The 16,711-nt window shown below is 40.9% G+C and overlaps 2 protein-coding genes across 3 annotated transcripts; one reads left to right on the top strand and one right to left on the bottom strand.

The window, feature by feature from the left end:
• Nucleotides 1-227: 227 nt before the first annotated feature.
• Nucleotides 228-6,980, top strand: zdhhc15b (zinc finger DHHC-type palmitoyltransferase 15b). 2 transcript variants are annotated; one of them, XM_052075811.1, is made up of 11 exons: nt 228-389; nt 741-767; nt 850-944; nt 1,027-1,147; nt 1,378-1,447; nt 2,058-2,090; nt 2,170-2,290; nt 2,366-2,498; nt 2,573-2,699; nt 2,771-2,886; nt 4,850-6,980. In XM_052075811.1, exons 1-11 carry the CDS (start codon nt 272-274, stop codon nt 4,891-4,893), a joined length of 1,005 nt encoding a protein of 334 aa, XP_051931771.1. In that variant the 5' UTR covers nt 228-271; the 3' UTR covers nt 4,894-6,980. The 2 variants fall into 2 exon arrangements, with proteins under 2 accessions (XP_051931771.1, XP_051931776.1); XM_052075816.1 differs by lacking the exon at nt 228-389 and having other exon boundaries at nt 483-767; nt 909-944.
• On the bottom strand, nt 6,389-16,694 carry uprt (uracil phosphoribosyltransferase (FUR1) homolog (S. cerevisiae)). Its single transcript, XM_052076252.1, has 8 exons — nt 16,487-16,694; nt 16,156-16,413; nt 12,195-12,237; nt 12,044-12,113; nt 11,861-11,923; nt 9,779-9,940; nt 9,130-9,228; nt 6,389-7,258 (listed from the first exon to the last, which is right to left on the bottom strand). The coding sequence occupies exons 2-8, from the start codon at nt 16,386-16,388 to the stop codon at nt 7,152-7,154; spliced, it is 777 nt and encodes a 258-aa protein (XP_051932212.1). The 5' UTR covers nt 16,389-16,413; nt 16,487-16,694; the 3' UTR covers nt 6,389-7,151.
• Between the last annotated feature and the right edge of the window lie 17 nt (nt 16,695-16,711).

Below are 16,711 nucleotides of genomic sequence, written 5' to 3'. Positions count from 1 at the left end.
TTTTTATAATTAACATTGACATCATTTTATAGCATATTCATACCTGTGTTACTCTATAAATTCGAAAAATATAGACAGCGTAACAGTAGCATGCATGTTTTCTTTTTTCCCAGGTCGCTCACAAGACGAGTACCTTTTTTTGCGGGGGGGGGGGGGGGGGTTAAATCGGTGACAAAGTGTGCTGAATCGATCTCTGTTCACGCTGCTGCAGAAATCCCAGTCAGGCAGGAAGCTTAATCGAGCACAGAGGAGAGCCGCGTTTCGATTGAGTATGGCGCTCTCCAGAGGGTTGAGATGCTGTCAAAGGGTTTTCTCGTGGATACCTGTGCTTATTATTGCCTCCGTGATGCTGTGGTCGTATTACGCTTACGTGTTTCAGCTATGTCTGTGTGAGTATCGGAAACGTGGTCGTTTTCCTGAACAATCATTTCCCCCATCCCAAACCGTAGACATGTACCGCAGTTTGCCGCACAGCTCAATTGACAGATTCAAATAACAGAGCAGGAACTAGCAAACTATGCGGAAGCGTTTTGGGTTTTAAATTTTCAATAATCAATATAAAGCGTAAAGGTCATTTTGTTTTCACCGAGATGTCGGTCTATTCATATTGTTATGCTTATTGCTTTATCTTATCATTCCGGCGAGTGTTGTTAGCCAGTCAATGGCCCTTTTGTGTACGAACTGGGCGCATGTTTAAATGTGCTAATTTCGCTAAGTATATTTTACTCTTGTTTCTGCAGTCACCCTGTCAAACACATTGGAAAAGGGTGAGTCCTTGATCGAGGGTCTAAAATGTAGAAAACAATGATCGGTATATGAATGTGAACATCTTGTTATTTGTCTCTGCAGTGGCTTATTTACTCGTATTCCATGTTTCCTTTGGGATGTTTTCCTGGACCTACTGGAAGTCCATCTTCACCCCTGCTGCATCCCCATGCAAGAAGGTGTCCTCAAAATCACATGTAACTGTAGATCTACAATTGTACTATTTCAACTTCATAATAATTTGATGTGTTTGTTTTTTAGTTTCAGCTCTCTTACTCAGACAAGCAAAGGTACGAGATGGTGGAGAGTCCGGATGCACAGAAACAAATCCTGGTTGAGATTGCCAAGAAGCTACCCATCTACACTCGAGCTCAGTCTGGAGGTAAACTTTCACTTATACTTTAATGAGATGCTATACCTCACATGCAGGTGGATTAGTGACAACAGTCAGTCTTCGGGAATGCCGGAGGTGTTCCAAAAACAAATGGTATTAGCAACGCAATGCAAAGTGCAGACTTTCATTAGTGCTGATGGCTGAGCAGGCAGTTAAGCGAATGGGACGCTCGGCTCAAATGTCCTGCACTGAACTGGCCTTCCTCTTCTTGTTTCCAGGTATCAGGTTCTGCGACCGCTGCCAGGTGCTGAAGCCTGACCGCTGTCATCACTGCTCGGTCTGTGAAATGTAAGTCACGCTTTGCTCCCCAATAAGTGCCAACATAGAGTGTACCGTGAGAGACGAACAGGAGTGCTGTGGGAAACTATCGAATACGTCCAGAATTTGTCCAGAAAGGTTTATTTTTTTCATGTATTTTAACAAATATTGTACATTGTAGACAGTACAATAAACCTGTGTATCCACTTGTTGCCATTCATGAAACGGAATTCAAGTATATCAGCTTAATGTTCAAATAAACAGGCCCGGATTCCACGGTCAGTTTGTGAGTAAAATGAGAGGAGATCATGCTTTTCGGTATTTTTTTTTTTTTTTATACAATACAATACACCCTGATTTATATAGCGCTTTCAAAGCATTTAGTCGGGTGCCCTGAGATTTTTCTCATGTAAATAGGTGCCATAGCTCAAAAAAGCTTGGGAAACACTGGTCTACGATACACAATTCAGGTTGGGGTGAATTCCCATTTGGGAGTGTGTCAAAGCAAATTCCTCTCTTCCATTTTTCACATTTTTCTTTTTTTTTAACACATGATGATTGATTGGGGTTTTTGTCTATTTAACCAAAATAAGTGCCTGAAGAATTGTAAATTATTTAGAACATTCTTTTTTTTTTCTAGGTGTGTTTTGAAAATGGACCACCACTGTCCTTGGTAAGCTTTTTTTTCTCGCCCAGTCCCTTTAGTCAACATTTGAGTGTCCACTTGACATTCTAATCTGATTTTCCTTTAGGGTGAACAACTGTGTTGGCTTTTCAAACTACAAGTTTTTCCTACTTTTCCTCTACTATTCAATGCTGTACTGCATATATATCGCAGTCACAGTCTTTCAGTATTTCATTAAATTCTGGGTGGTAAGTGTTCTTCTAAGGTGTAACGAGCAGTAAGTTTGACACCACCATTTATTCTCCTGTAACATTCTCTCCCAGGGGGATTTGCCAAATGGTCCGGCAAAGTTCCATGTCCTCTTTCTCATGTTTGTGGCACTCATGTTTTTTGTCAGTCTCATGTTCCTCTTCAGTTACCACTGTTGGTTGGTGGCGAAAAACAGATCCACTTTAGGTATGTCACAAAATGAATTTAAAAATTGGCAAGCGTGTGTGTGGCATATTTTGACTCCATTTCACCTTTCCCAGAGGCCTTTTCAGCTCCAGTTTTTGTCAACGGGCCAGACAGACACGGTTTCAATGTTGGAATACGCAAAAATCTGCAGCAAGTATTCGGAAAAGACAGAAGACTCTGGTTCATCCCTGTTTTCACAAGGTTAATTTGATCTTGACATTATGGTGTCATGGCCTGTTGTAATGTGTCTTTTTGTGCCATTTTCTTTTCAGTCAAGGTAATGGACACTACTTTCCTTTAAAGAATCGGAGTGAGTGTCAGAACCCCTTACTGGCAAACAAGGAGATGTGGGAGGAGTCAGATGACGCGTCTGAAGAAGGAAGCTGGGGTGAGTCACTTGAATATTGGGGCTTTCTTAACTCATTCAATCTCACCCATTTTTACTGGAGCAAACCCCTCAATCCCACCTGTTTTAATGCCACAAAAAAAGTTAATGACATATAAATACGTCATGGGTAGCGAGCCATAACGGGTTTTCAAGACGTCTTTATACATCATGGGAATTGAATGAGTTCAATTCTAGCAGCAGATGTTCATTGTCAATAAAGCGTCTCTTATAATTTGAAGAAGTCATTTAGTTTCCAGTCCTAATGACAAAAGAAAATGAACAAAAAGTTTGTCTTAAATTTGTTTCATCAAATTTTTATTTTCCTTAAGAATTTTCAAAAAGCTTTGGCCAATCATTTCATATTCACCTGTCGATGTAATAGCAAAGCTTGTGGCAAAAATGTAGGAAACGAAGTATGCACCGCGCCAGTTCTATCCAAGAAAATGGAAGCAAGCCCTGCTTTTCGACATATCACCATTTTTTCCATCTTCTTTGACTGGCACTGCATTTTTTTATGGCTTGGAAAGAAGTGATGTGGTACAACACATGTGATGAGTCTCAGAATGTGATAAAGGCTCACGCAGTTCACTTTGCAATGAGTGTTTTATACTAAATCGCCCATAATCAGATGAATGGCCATCGGCCATTTTTGTTTGTTTGGTTTTTTTTGGCAATGGTCAGGCTTCTTAAATGTGATTTTAAGTGACCATACAAAGGCTTTCAAGTTTGAAATCTGGCAACCATAACACTGAAGATATCGTGTGGACTATACTTCAAGGGACAATATCTTGCTTGCTTCTTTTGTAATAATGTACAATTGAAGGATTTAAAGTTCATCTGATTCAAATCACATTCCAAAGTAGTCAAAATACTACAAAAAAAGGTCTAATGTTGTTTTTGTCCTCATTATTTTTCAGAGCTGTATGCAAATCCTCGTAGATCATTACATACATAATGAACTGTCATTTTCAATTGTTTGGCTTTTGTGTTGAGTTTTCACATGAGCCAACAAAATCCAGCTTCTCATAATGTAACATTTTAGGATGGGGAAAAAAATTCACAAAGAATGCCGTCGACAAATGTAGACAATTGCTGAACCTAAATCTCAATTGAATGTGGTCTGGAATGCACCACATGACCACATCTTTGCTGATGAATCCACATTATCAGCAGATCCTCTTGTCTTGTCAAAGCAAACAACACACCACATTGTTTTGTCCGTGACCTCTGAACTGACCAATGCCATTTACATGGGGCACCACTGAGTTAAAGTTAGAGCGTTATGTGGTTGAGTTAGTAAACATTTCATATTAACTGAAGTCTCAGACACCAGATAGCCGAAAAAGTAGTTCTAATTTAACATCAGCCCAACTGAAATTAAATATGTTGCTGGTATCTTAAGGATGATTTGCTTCTGATTTAACCTCCCACTGCCTTTTAAGATCGTCTGTCCACTGGTAAAACTGGAAACCCAGGGTTTTTGTGCAGTACTTCCTCATTTCACAATATGTTTTCCTCAACGTGACACTTCAAAAGAATTTGACCTTTCAATAAACCTCTGTCAACACATCTCACAACAGAGAGCAGCCTGAGACATCTAAAATGAATGGAGACAGGTGCTGTTTCCAAACATGATGACCTCATTGCACACTCAGTGGCGATGTTATTTCCTCCGGAGCATTATGATCAGTCTCTGGTGTCATCAAGGTTTCCAAAACACTCCGCCTTCCCATTCAACATTAAAATGAATACAGACAATGTCCAAATGACTATAGAGGCCACGGTCATGTGGCATTGTAATGTAATGGCTTCTGAGTGGCAACCTGACTGAAATATCTTTGGACATGATGGGCCGTACTTTACCCGATACTGCCCTCTGGTGGCCATCGGCTACATCACCAACAATGTGTAAACTCTTTAAAATGGAACGGTCATTTATATTTTCTCCCCCCTCCAATTTCAGTTGAGGATCAAGACCCTTCTGTTACCATAGAAATGGAGGACTAGACAATGGACACTGGTGCTGAGCTTAAAGAGGAGGAGGAGGAGGAGGAGGAGGGAACGTGCATTCTAAACGTGGATGTTCGCCAACAACTCTGACATGGACCATACTGCATTTGGATGTTTTTTCCTCTTTAAAAGACAACGTGAAGAAGGGGATGGACATTCGGGTTCATCCTGTTGCCGCACAACTATTAATTGAAATTCCCTGTGATCAGTTGAAGGTGTAGCAAAAGCGTTGCTCCAGTCTCTTCCGTTTGCACCATTCAATGTTACCTCATGCTCACTTATAAGAAAACCTTTATTAGTCTCTCAATGGAAAAAAATCCCAATTCACAGCAGCAAAGTTATGAAAGGAAGAAGATGGATTCACTCTGTCGAAGTTCAGTCTTGTCATTTAACACACACCACATTTAACTTCCGCCTTACGCATACTGTATTTATGTTGTGGGAATCCATTTTACAAATGAATGTATCCAGCAGCCCGCTTGTAACTACAGGATGGCATACAACAATTCAGGAACAAATCTCCATTATAGTTTTTAATCATTACCTTGCATGTTGGTTGTGGTTGGTCAGAAAATAGAGAAACCGGAATAAAAATTATCCCCCAAGTTTTATAAATACATATAATAATTATATTTTGTCGCATAAAAAATCCTATCCTCACTCTGGTGGCGTCTGCATGAGCAGATGCCTGGCTGTGATGTGAGTTCATTAACAAATGCACACCTCAGGGCAGCACAGTTGGTTGGCACGTCTGCCTCACAGTTCGCAGGTTCTCTGTTCGCTTTGGCATTCCTTCATGGAGTTTGTTTTCCGCGTGCATACATGAGTTGTCTCCAGGTACTCAGACTAACCATATTCTAAAAGCATAGATGTTAGCCATGTGCGTGAATGGTTGTCAAACATCTCGTCTTGCCTTTCGTCCAAAGTCAGCTGGTCAGCCTTGCAGCAAGTGCAAATTTGGTGTATCTTCGGTAGTGTGCTCCAGTGTTTCGGGTTCAGTGACTCAAGTAAGCTGCACTAATTTGAAAAGAATAATTGTACAGCTAAAAAGCGCTCAAAGTGAGGTAGTTCCACATTCTATTCTCATTGTTACGCCGAAGGAACAATTCTTCAACCCCGATCAGACGGTCATCATCTGGTCGAGCGCCACCTTCCCACAAGCATCTGTATAAATAGCTTACTCTCAAAGTACTGTCGTCACCTTGCACGCTGTCTTGTCGTGTGCTGGTTTGGGAAAAAAAAAAACATGACAGGCACTAAAAAGGTCAGAATTGAAGTTGCATTCCAGCAATGAAGAGATGTCTTATCCGTGAGATTTAAAATCCTTAATTGGCACAAGTGTTTTATTAGAAGAGAGCACAAAGGTTCTTAAGTAGGTCATCCAAAAGTGGATGGAGAGCAGGTCTCTCAATATGTGATTTGTATTGTTTTGTATCCATGTTCCTGAGGATTTTTACATATATTATGTGAATGTTTTGAGACAAAACACAGCTTCTGACGACAGTTTATTGACAATGACCCAAAGCCTAAATGCAACTAGATGTGTTTTTACTTCATTTTCACTTCACCACCACATGACTTCATGACAGGATAATTCTACTTTGTTGGACCAATCAAGTAACACTCATGTCTGACAATACTCCCCTGTCATTCGTAATTTTCCATTTATGTTGTTATGTTTTCAATGTATGTGCATGTAAAAACCTTCAGAAAATGCGGATGTTTATTTATTGCTAAAATTAACTAGCGAGACATAGCTGCTGCGGGCAGTGTCTGCATATTTTGCTTCATTGTGTGACACATTGAATATGTATTAAAAATATACAGGTATATGCCAGTGACACATATCATATGTATCAGACACCTGGATCTCTAACAGTAAAAAATATCTTTTTCACCAGCCACAAGACAGTATTTTCAAATGCTCGTGCAAACTGGTCTTTGGATTATTGTGTGTGATTGTGTCATTTATGTTTGTCTGTAAATATCGTTATTTTCCATTTGGTGGTCTTTTGGTAACAAATATAAATCCTTTATTAAATCACCACTTGTAACATGCAAAGTAAAATGATCTCGATACGGCTTAGTATTGTTTGTATTCATATGACAAATAGAAAAAAGAAATCAATAGAATAAATAGTTTCATTTTCGCAGAAAGAGTATTTGGCACAAGGAGATTTTCTTCTTTTTTAAAACAAGCAACAAAAACATACTGAAAACAATTACAAGCCCATGTTGCTCCCTGTGTCCTGGATTTAATCTGTGCCAAAATACCTTTGTCCAAAATGTGTTGGCGCCACTGGATGAACTTCTGTTGCCAATATGGTGATGTCTGGGAATTCCTGGATTATAGATTTGGCCCCTAAAATAGAAAACAAAGAACACATCTTGACATTTCATTCACTTTCATTGTGATCCACTATTTAGCCAGGATGCTGGCTGGCAGCCCCCACCTCCATATTCTTGTATTGTCCAATTTGAAATTGTCAGAATGAAATTCTGAATGAGCACATGTTATCACTTGGCAGCACCATTGAAATGGGGAATTCTCTTTTTCTCACTCTCAAAGTAATGCAGACTTGATTTCAGATACTGTCTGACAACGTTTAAAGCAAAATGTTCAAAGAAAGACACGACTGCTCTTTTTGGGCTTTTACATTTCACTGGCCCCCTCATGGTGGCCTCTGACTTTTAATTCCATTGACTGCAGAGGGGGCTAGGACCTTATTTTAAGCAATATTTTATTTGAATCTGGTCCTTTAGTTGCCATGTTTTCTCCAATGGTCTGCACCATTTCTAGAAACAAAAAATACTTTGTCAATGTTCTTAAGGTCATTTGACAAAAGAAGGCAGCACAACATCAAAAGCTCACTTGCAAAGGCTCATATCACTCCCAAACATTTATATTCAAAACTAAATTAATTTTTTATATAAATAATACGTGGTGACAAAATGCATCAGCCATTTTGCTTTATCTTTAGGTGTTTTGTCACTGTGGCAGAGATCCATTGAAATATCTGTACCGTGTACACAGTAGGCTAACTGTTCTTGACCTTTTGCAAAGATGTGCCGTGACATGTATTGTCTAAAACAGGGGAGCCCATTAGGTAGATCCTGGTCTACCGGTAGATCTAAGACAGGTCCCAAGTAGATCCGAGGAGTGTCGAGAAGAAAAAAAAACATTTGTGTGTCTTTGTACATGTTAGTAATATAATTTTTGTGTTAATATACACTGCACACTAATCATCTTATCAGTCTCATTTTCACTAAAAAAATTTTAAAAAATAAAATAAAGCAGGTAAATCTTAAATTTACCGTGGCGCGTGATTACGTCACCGGAAGTTGTTAGCGCTCAGCAGTTTGCAATTGCAGCTTGTGATCAGAGCTTTTCATGTACAATTCACAGAGGGCACGAGCAAAGAATAGGAATTTAAGAGGGCCCAGGGAAGCACTTTAAAATGGTACGTGTGAGCTACCATAGTTAACAGGCTGCAAAAGTGCGTCGCATGCCTCCGTTTCAGGCTGTTTCTCATCATGGCGTGCGTGCGTGCGTGCGCGCGTGCGCGTGCCGATAAGGGTAGATCCCGGGAGGTTAGTTAATCGAAAAGTAGATCTTCGATCCAAAAAGTTTGGGCACCCCTGGTCTAAAACATTTGCAATTTGATTAAATGAATGAGATCTAACCCGATGGAGAAACACTTCGAAAATTGAGTTCTCTGCTTTTATATCCTGTGCGTGTGTGTGTGTGTGTCTGCGTGTGTGTGTCTGTGTGTATGTCCCGGTGGTTAGCTCGTCAGCCTCGCAGTTCCATTCTGGCTCCAGCCTCCCTGTATGAGGTTTGCATGTTCTCCCCGGGCCGGCGTAGGTTTTCTCTGGGTACTCCGGTTTCCTCTCACATTCCAAAAACATTCATGGCAGGGTTTTTGAACATTCTAAATTGTCCCTAAGTGTGAGCATGGATGGTTGTTCGTCTCTATGTGCCCTGCAATTGGCTGGCAATTGGTGTCCCCCGCCTACTGCCCAAAATCAGCTGGGATAGGCTCCAGCACTCCCCGCGACCCTCGTGAGGCTAAAGCGGATCGGAAATCACCAGCTGCAGCCATGCGCAGCAATGCAGTTACCAGTCGAATAACAGCAATATCAGGAGGAAAAAGGCGGGGGGAGATTGGAGACTGATTTGTTGGGTAAACAAAAGCAAATGGAAAATTAGATCATGCAGCTGTGCTGATGTACCGTGAGGTGTGGAGAAGAGGCTGAGGAGGATAATGTGTTTGGCCAGGACCCCGTGCTCGATCAGCACCTTCACTGCTTCAATCACCGTGTTCCCAGTACCTGACGACACACACAACGTATCGTGTATGACACACGTCACACTGCAAAAACGGCCTTGACATCTTTAGAATGATTTGGATTATTAAATCATAAAAAAATATGAAAAGGTCTCCTGGTGTGTAATTGCTTATGTTATCATCTCAAAAAGGTCCCCCGTTGTGACCTCCGCACTTAACATGCTTTTAAATATTCTGCCATTTAAGAAAACCTCTGACCTGTCAGGGATTTTTGTTCCCCCTTATGTACAGGGAAATGCGAAAGGGAAAATACATTTTTTTTTGTCTGGCCTTCATTATGCTGTTCTGGAGCTTGGTGGCCATTGCTGAGGCAGTGTATAATTTCCTTTGTGAGAGCGATAATTATCAGACCAGGGTGAGTGTGCCTGAATGGTGTGGAAATGAGGATTTGGCCGGTAAAGGTTGATGTGACTGAGATTTCTCAAAAAAGAAAAAAAAAAAACATACGTGAAAATGCATGTTTCATATATGTGCTGGTGTTGGGAAATCGAAGTCCAGCATAGAACAACATGCTTGCGCCTGTTCAGACTCACTGAGAATGGGGTACATGAGCAGCACTTTTCTTCTGTAAATATCGGGTGGGAACTTGGCATAGTAGACCTTGGCTTTCTGGGTCTCCTCGTCACTTTGGATGAGTATTTTGCCGATGCGAATGGAACGGCAGCAGTCCCGCAGACCTTGCTCCATGGCCTCACCTGTGCCAAAGACACACGCAACACAACAGGCCACCGAAAATTCATTGTCCATCATTTGATTAGGCCGGGTGTATAAACAACAATGGTGCAAATATCAACAGCATTCGATTCCCTGAAAAACAGTTTAGACCGATAATAATCACAATAATCACATAAGTTGCGCAGCGGTGTCTTGGCCAGTTTTACGTAGGCATGTGATTACCGATGACGTAGTGGATGCTGAAACATTCAAACGTGGCATCTGTTCCTTTTGGACTTGTTCTCTTGGTCTGTTTTGCTACTGAAATGCCGTATGGCGTCGCCAAGTATTGCTATAACTTAAACACTTAATTCTTGCCCGTGAAAAGGCAACGAATTCCTTTCTTTTTGAATGAGGTCTTCAGCCTAGGAAGGCTTATTGACATCTATAAAATCCAAAATATGGCGGCAATTGTTCAAATATTTTTGGTATATGAAGTTAAGGCGGCCCGGTAGTCCAGTGGTTAGCACGTGGACTTCACAGTGCAGAGGTACCGAGTTCGATTCCAGCTCCGGCCTCCCTGTGTGGAGTTTGCATGTTCTCCCCGGCCCTGCGTGGGTTTTCTCCGGGTACTCCGGTTTCCTCCCACATTCCAAAAACATGCATGGCAGGCTGATTGAATGTTCTCAATTGTTCCTAGGTGTGAGTGTGGGCGTGGATGTTTGTTTGTCTCTGTGTGCCCTGCGATTGGCTGGCAACCGATTCAGGGTGTCTGCCTACTGCCCGAATACAGCTGGGATAGGCTCCAGCATCCCCCGCGAAACGAGTGAGGCTAAAGCGGTTCGGAAAATGAATGAATGAAGTTGGCATGCATATATACATGTGCACATAAATATTGGTGGTGATCAATTACAGTTTGTGTACATTTAAGTGATTTTTTTTTAAGCATAAGAGATAATTATCATTTGACATTAAATTTTTAATCCAAATGCACATTCCGAGTAAAACGAATATTTTAAAATTGGATGATTATTATAATATTTTCAGAGTATGAAATAGGCTTGGTATAGGTGTACACAGATTTTGGTGACGTTTGGTCGTAATTTTTCAAACGTTAGGTGACATTTATGTTTTTGCTCTCGGAGCACCTATGAAGCAGAAACGACTTAGCGAAGTCCATACAATAAAAGAAAAACATGAAAACGATCATTCTAAGATTTATATATCTTGATCTATATTTTCAAATGTATCATGTGAAGTGGGCATGATTAGAGATGTGCACATAGGTTTCGGTGACAATCAAGTTTTTCAGAGATTCAGCGATGTTCAGCTTTTCGTGACGAGACTGCACCTTTTGGAAGCTGGTCGGCAGCATGTGCCAGCCGATGTCATTGTAAATGTTTATCTTGCTTTCTTGAAGGAAGAATACAAAACTTCACATGGTCCTTATCATTGTATGGCAATGCTTGATTATACCATATTACATTTTCATTGGAAAATAGGCCAAGAAATAAGCCAAAAATTATAGGCCACCATGTTTGAATGTTTCAGCACACGCTACGTTGTAGTGGTCACGTGATTGCTCAAAACAGGCCAATATGGCACCGAGGAGGCTATGTCATTATTTTGATACTTACTTGGCTTCACCCTCTTTCCTGGGAATCAGATGCCATTGATAGTTGCACATTTATTGTCGATAGACATGCCTGATCGAAGAAGGGACGATGAATTTTCAGTGGCAAGCTCTTTACTGAGGTGGACATGAGGACTCACTAGAATTGCTAGTGTCTCAAAAACAACTTTTGAACTCCACATTTTGTTGGATTTCAGAGGAAGATTATCCCAGAACCTTTTTTGCTGAAATTCAAGTATTTTTCCCACTGTTACTTCTACTGCTTGCAGTTCTATGTTCAGTAGTTGAGTCTGTTCACTTGATGCACTGCAGATGTCGTCTGACTCACCACTCCTCATAATGCTGACGCCGCAGTTACCTCTCTCAAACTTGACTCCTTCATATTTATATCCTGAAGACCCGATACGACACAAGTTAGTTATGAATGTTCTGCAGCAGTGTGGAACAAACCAAGTCAGGTCCTCTGTTAAAATGGGATGGATGCGGCAGCTTTTCTCATTCTGATTCCCACCTGTTGGTGTAGTCACTGTACACTCTGAGTAAGGCAGTTGATTCAGGCCTTCTTCCACTACAAGTCTAATCTGTTGAACAACAACATAAGTCAATTAAATGTTGAAAATGCATAAACACACGGTTGGTATCATGGTACTGTACGATCCTACCAGTCGGTCGGCACAAAACACAAAATCCCCTCTGCTGGTAGTCCTACAACACAGGAAAACAAAATGTCCAAACTAGATTTTCCCTCTCAATATACAGTGACTTCTAGTAATTAATTAGTGTTACAGACATTTCAGCGTACATTAATGATCAGATGTTATGGGAAAGTCAATGTAGAAATTCAAATTTAATTGCTGGAGTGGATTAGTGAAATTAGGTCTGTACATTTTCCAACCGACTGAATAAAAAGGAGTGCAACTTATCACACACATAAAAGGATGGTTAATAAGATAAGATATCCTTTATTCGTCCCACACTGGGGAAATTTACAGCCTCCAGCAGCAAGAATGTATGTAGAAAGAAGAAAGAGAAAAAAACAACAAACATCTTTCAATTAAATGCAATATGAACACAAAATGGATAAATCGCAGTACTATTTACAATTTTCCTTCACATCATTTAATTATTATTATTATTATTATGATTGTTATTTTTTATTCATCAGCCTGACAGCAGTCGGTAGGAACGAGCGTCGGTATCTCTCCTTCTTGCAGCGCGGGTGTAACAGTCTCTGGCAGAAGGAGCTACCAAGTGCTGTCAGGGCGGGCTGGAGGGGGTGGGAGGGACTGGCCATCATAGCTTTTAGCTTAGTTAGCATCCTTCTGTTGCCCACCTCCTCCAGAGTGTCAAGGGAGCAACCCAGGACAGAACTGGCCTTCCTGACCAGTCGCTCCAGTCTCTTTCTGTCCCGGGCTGAGATGCTGCCTGACCAGCAGACAATGCCATAATGGATGGCCGAGGCCACCACCGAGTTATAGAACGTCTTAAGGAGTGACCCCTGAACCCCAAAAGACCTCAGTTTCCTGAGTAGGAAGAGTCGGCTCTGTCCTTTTCCTAATCGGGGTGTCCGTGTTTGTAGACCAGTCCAGTCTAATAGTCATACATATATAATACATTTGCCAATATCGGGAGCAATAGTGCCTGGCATTACTCAACAATTTGAAAGGACATTAAAGTAACAATTTTTGTTTTGTTTTGTTTTTTTAAGATACAGTGTGTACGATTTAGTTTCATCTAATCGTAATTTAATAGAATGCAATGACCTAAGCTCGAAGTGCGGTGCATTTTGAAGCATGCATACTACAGTGCCTCAGAGGGACCACACTTCGCAAACCTACCACCAATTTTGTCATTGCGGTTGCAAACAAAATGTCATCACAAACAACTTCTAGTATTCCCTCAGGTGACAAATTGCATTTGTTGTACGTGCTGTAGTCATGATGTTGAGGAAGTCTGTTCGCTTAATTTATCTCCGAGTATCTGTGGCAGAAAGATGGCATCGAAACATGGCGGTCTCCTATTGGGGTGGCGCGCCCTATGTAATAAAATTAGAAGTTACTTCATCTACAATGATATACAGTAAATAGATTTACGTGGATGTGATAGAAATTTTACCGTGGGATTTTTGAAATAATGAACATTGAAACATCAACAATGTCCTTTTACACACTGTCACAAGATGTAAATGTTACAGTATTTTGAAGCTGTCTGGACACGTCCATTGAGGGTGGGAAACCCTGCTGGATACAGCCCAGTATTGTTTCCGATTTGCCATGTAATTCCTAAAAGCCAATAAGACCTCAGGCCCAGTAACTGTTATAACCTCCAACCCATCTTACAACTGCTTATGATAGATAGCAAACATTTGTGTGGTCTCGACCTTTTCTTCTCAAATTTTGCAGTGCCCTTTGAGAACTTCAAAAAGACTGAAATGCCACCCGATAAAAGAAACTTCTACTTTTGGACCCCAGGTGACAAACATCAAAGAGGCTTGTGGGATGGTATATTGATATTAGGATATACCAGAGAACAGTTTTCCTAACATTTTATTGTCAAAGGGATGATAACAAATGATAGAAAATATTTTTTAAAAATGTGGCTGTTTCCAGGTATATTTGACAAATCATGGTAATTACTTTAGTACAGAAGATGACACAGTAACTGTTACATGCCGTTCATTTTCCATGTATGCTCCGTCCGGCATAACCAGTAATATCCTCCTAAATGTTGTCTACGTCAACTTTTAAACTACAGCACTATCTATTAATATTCTGTCTGATACTAATAAATTGACTATTTATACTTGAGAAGTGTATTTTTATTTGCTGCATTGTAGGCACTGTTTTTTTAGTTTCGTTTTTTTGCTGGCCAAAAGGCACCCTCTGACCTTTGTTTGACAATCATTACGCATACCGATCATATGATGTTTTACGCTTCACTGTTTCAAGATTCCTCCAAGACTGCTATAACTTGTGTATATGTGGTGTTTCACACACACATTTCTCTGGACTGTTTGAAATCCCTCATTAAAAATGTTACCACTATCCTATAAAAAAAAACATTTCATGACATGCACAACAGGCGGCCCGGTAGTCCAGTGGTTAGCACGTCGGCTTCACAGTGCAGAGGTACCGGGTTCGATTCCAGCTCCGGCCTCCCTGTGTGGAGTTTGCATGTTCTCCGCGGGCTTGCGTGGGTTTTCTCCGGGTGCTCCGGTTTCCTCCCACATTCCAAAAACATGCGTGGCAGGCTGATTGAACACTCTAAATTGTCCCTAGGTGTGAGTGTGAGTGTGAATGGTTGTTCGTTTCTGTGTGCCCTGCGATTGGCTGGCAACCGATTCAGGGTGTCCCCCGCCTACTGCCCGAAGACAGCTGGGATAGGCTCCAGCACCCCCGCGACCCTAGTGAGGATCAAGCGGCTCGGAAGATGAATGAATGAACGGAAGACATGCACAACTTCATAGTTTCTAGATACTTTAAGGACATGTATGGCAAGACTTTAACGTAACTTTAAATTACGCTCTGCAAAAACAATGATGATCGACATTCGTTTGGTGATGGCGGCGGCTGCATTTATTGCTTTTCAATATTCCTCCTATGTGTTCAGACTGCGATACTACATAACTGAAATGACTTGTTATACTATTTGAACAGAGATGGGCGACAGGCCGGCTGTGGGCCTCGACCACACTTGAGTAGCCCCTTGATTGATCAATTATGGGCCCAAAGAGACCTGAAGCACAGGACCCAGCAATGATAAGCACAGTAGTAAAAGCCAAAGTCAGGATTGGCAGACCAGTATCTTCTCCATCAGTATCCTCTCCACACCATGACAATCACCAGAAGCACCAATGAACGGGCTGTATTTTACCGCTGTACATCCTTTTCATGCTTACCATATGGCATTAAAAACAAAAGAATACTGGATAAAAAACTAAATAAAATAAAAAACAGTTTGAAAATCTGAAGCCAATGTCATTCAGTTTTCATGCTTACCACCTTTGATTATAAAACATAATTACAGGAAAATGTAGCCGTCTGAAAAACTGAAGTGTTCTTGTATCGATATACAATGCTTGTGGTATAATTTATGATTCAAATGCATTTATTTATTTATTTGAAAGAGTCGAATAAAGGTTTCAAAGAGAGTAAAAAAACCCTGCCCATTATTTCTGGGGTCAGGCGTAAGTTGTAATATCATTAATTACCATTAGATGGCAGACATGACTTAGTCCCATTTACACTGGGTTGTATAATCCCCTATACGACTCCATCCCCTATACTACAACACGAGTAGGCCAAATAATTTTGGGTGGGATTTGGAACAATGTGCAGGAAATATTGAAATGTTGATTTTTTTGTGAAAAAAAGTACAAAATTAGTTCTTGCACTTAATTATGTTTTTTTTGTTCAGCAATTTTGTACCATCCTTGAATGGTCATTTCTATGCAAGAGAGAGAAAAGATTACATTTTGTTTTTTTTAAATTTGCTGCCGATTATTACAAACGGCCCAATTTGATTTCGATTATGTCGTGTAATGTCAGGCTGAACAATATTTTTTTTTTAAATGGCGGTGGAGAACGTGGGATTGATAGAATAATAACAAAAGTATTGACTCACTTGTCTCTAATAATAGTCTGTAATTCTCGTATCTGGTCATTGAGAGGAAGCAGTTTGAGTTGGGGTCCAAGTGAGTCCTGGTTTACGGGCTGTCTGCTACTGGCATCACCTGCCTCGTGAGTGGCCAACACAGCGGTCACATTGCCGCTGCTGTTAGTGGCAAAGCGCACTTGCTTCATTGGGTGGTCCTGGCCGGTGTTTACAGTGCTCATTTGCTGATTGTGGCATGGCATCCTGAGTGAGAGGGACACTGGTTCTCTGACAAAAGAATCAAAGTTGGTCGAAATTAGCTGTTCAACAAAGAGCAAAGCGGCCAGACAACGTGTTTTACCTTGAGCCGAGACTCGAGTTTTCGAGAAAAGAAATTCCCAAATTAATCCAGCTGTCGCATCCGGCGACAATATAATCGTCACGGTCAAGACCGTTTGAACTCTAAACCACGTCGTTTAAAAAGTCTAATTAGTCCTATTTTAAGGTTATAATAGCGGTGTGTGGCAACAGCGTCCGCTTGCTAGCTTTGACACTAGTGACAGGCGATGACCTAAACGGAAATGAC

Source organism: Hippocampus zosterae, chromosome 1, assembly GCF_025434085.1.
Source record: "Hippocampus zosterae strain Florida chromosome 1, ASM2543408v3, whole genome shotgun sequence".
Taxonomy (NCBI): domain Eukaryota; kingdom Metazoa; phylum Chordata; class Actinopteri; order Syngnathiformes; family Syngnathidae; genus Hippocampus; species Hippocampus zosterae.
This window is presented reverse-complemented; position numbering and strand designations above follow the sequence as displayed.